We start from the raw sequence: 2,715 nt of genomic DNA on the forward strand, positions 1-2,715 counted from the left end.
AATCATTACGAAGATAAAATAAAACAACATTGTAATGAATTTAAATGTAATAATGATAATGATATTTTATATTTTTTGAAAAGAATAAGTGATCTAATATGAATAATTTGTATTGTAAATGACGTGATTGTGATTTTATATTTTTGAAAAATAATAGTGATTTTAATCTAATAAAAATTATAATATTTGTACAAATTATTACTACTATCATTATAATTGTTTTTTTTTATTTAAGAATTTAAAAAAAGATTAAAATTTGGTGATTTAAAATTCCAGGGGCCAAACGTCCTATGGGTAGGTATAAGTAAATCTATATAACTCCCGGGGGCCAAATGTCCTATCTTAATAATGGACGGGGACGAAACGTCCGTGGATTCGTTTTTTTGACGGGGACGAAACGGCGGGGGCGAAACGTCCTTTTACCATCGGTTTCAATTCATGTTTTCTGTTGCGATGCCCCCGCAAAATCTTTCATTCTGAAAATAAAAGGGCATTCTGGATTTTCTTCTTGTACACGGTGCACTATTGATGGGGAATATTTAAATAACAGAGTTTGCTTTCCATATTCCCATTTAAAACCAACAGAAAGAAGTCATCAAGCTTATTTATCAAAAATAGATGAAGATTATCATACTTCTAATCAACCGCTTACACGTCTTATTGAATTACCAGGTTTTGATTCTGTTAAATCGTTTTCTCTTGACTACATGCACCTTGTATGTCTTGGTGTCATGAAAAAGTTATTATTTCTTTGGGTTAAAGGACCATTAAATGTTCGCCTTCCTTATAAAAAAATTAGTGAGTTATCTACTAGTTTATTAAGCTTAAAACCATTTATTTCATCTGATTTTGTTAGAAATGTAAGAGGAATTCAAGATTTAAGCCGCTGGAAAGCGACAGAATTTCAATTATTTTTAATTTATTTGGGAACAATTGTATTGAAAAATATTTTAAGACTTGATTGTTATGTACATTTCATGTCATTAAATATTTCAATGTTAATACTACTAAGTCCAGATCGTGGTCATATGTTAGATTATGCAAGGCAGCTTCTTGATTATTTTGTTAAACAATTTGAAGTATTATATGGTAAACACTATGTGTCACATAACATTCACGGGCTTTTACATATATGTGATGATTATGAATTATATGGGCCACTTGATAATTGTAGTACATTTGATTTTGAAAACTACATGAAGGAATTAAAATCATTACTAAGAAAACACGAAAAACCTTTGCATCAAATAATAAATCGAAATATTGAGAAACATAATAATGATACAACTGGATTTAATGATGAAATGAAAAACTTATCTATTAATCTTAATCGGAATTATGATAAACCATTGTTAAAACAAGAACACACAAATGGTCCTACTATGGAAATGATTACAGGACTTCAATATTATGTTATATGCTTTAATAATATTAATATTAAAATAAAATATGATAAAGATAGTTATATTCTAACCAAAGATCAACAAATAGTGAAATGCTTAAATATTATAGCACAAAATAATGGCGAGACTGTTATCGTTGGAAAGCATTTTAAATTTAAATCAGCATTTTTTGATGATCCAATTGATTCAACTATACTTGATATATTTATAGTAAAAAATATTGCAAAGAAAATAAATTATTGGCCAATCACAAGTATAAAAAAAAAAATGATGATATTAAATAATAATAATAATGGGCAGCTTGTAGCTATGCCTATTATTCATACGTCCAATTAAATATATCAGATCATTTTGTCTCAATAATGGCCCATTCAGGTTATTAGATATTGATTAAATAAACTTTTATATAATTATACTTCACATAAAAAAATAAACCGTTTCGCTCAGATCTAACATTAATTAGGTGCCTGCATCACAGCGACCTTATTACCGAATCAAGAAGTAATGACTACATATATAATATTATATTTGTTTTTATATTTATTTCAGCTGATGGCTTTCTGGGACGTTGTACATTTTTTAAATGACAACAGTGTTGAGGCAGTTCCACATATATGGTTTAAAAACAAGACATGTGCTTGGCCTAAAGATCCAAAACAGATAAAAAAATTCATAGAAAAGCGTAAAATACCAAATGAGAAAGAATTTGTATTTTATCCAGCCAGAAAATTTAAAGAAAAAAGTTATGGTATAATATAATATTGTTATTTTTAATGTTTTAATTTATATTGATTTTTGTAATTAATTTTTTCTTTTAATTCTTCAAACATTTCAGAAAGTTTATCAGAAGCTAGATCAAAGTCAATTAAAGCAGTACATAATTCTGATTTATCCACCACAGAAGACGATAGAGTCAAAAATAAACGATTAAGAAGACGAAAATGTTTAAGTTTATCTCCTAACTTGAAAAAAAAAATATCCAAGTCATCACATAACATAACAGCTGATACCTTTCCACCAAGATACAGACTGAAGAAAGGTACCTTACCTAAAGAATTACTATTTTTATATTTAATAGTATAATTTTTTTTTTTTTTTTTGATAACAGTGATACGAGTCACTCTCATAAGTTTTGGTTATATTTCTAGCTTTCTCTTTCTTCTTTGTTTACGTGGTTGTTTCCATTAATCTCATCTTTAATACATTTTTGCCTGTACCTGTTTTCAAGCCTCAAGTTAGCGGATAAATTACATTAATGTGTTGATATTGTTTTGACCAAACTGTTACTCGTGGACATCAGGTACGTCTTATC

General features: G+C 27.8%; 2 protein-coding genes across 2 annotated transcripts in view; one reads left to right on the top strand and one right to left on the bottom strand.

Annotated features, from left to right (window-relative positions):
- LOC115034077 overlaps window positions 1–2,715 on the bottom strand; it is a 17,450-nt gene that overhangs the window by 1,172 nt on the left and 13,563 nt on the right. The window lies entirely within an intron of this gene.
- The window catches only part of LOC115034180, an 8,313-nt gene continuing 6,028 nt past the window's right edge, over window positions 431–2,715 (top strand). Inside the window, exons 1-2 of the mRNA XM_029490053.1 lie at window positions 431–2,151; window positions 2,239–2,480. Of these exons, the coding sequence (XP_029345913.1) occupies window positions 1,908–2,151; window positions 2,239–2,480 (486 nt within the window). The 5' untranslated portion in view covers window positions 431–1,907. The remainder of the gene's footprint in view (window positions 2,152–2,238; window positions 2,481–2,715) is intronic.

This window comes from Acyrthosiphon pisum, chromosome A2 (assembly GCF_005508785.2).
Source record: "Acyrthosiphon pisum isolate AL4f chromosome A2, pea_aphid_22Mar2018_4r6ur, whole genome shotgun sequence".
In the NCBI taxonomy this organism is placed as follows: Eukaryota; Metazoa; Arthropoda; class Insecta; order Hemiptera; family Aphididae; genus Acyrthosiphon; species Acyrthosiphon pisum.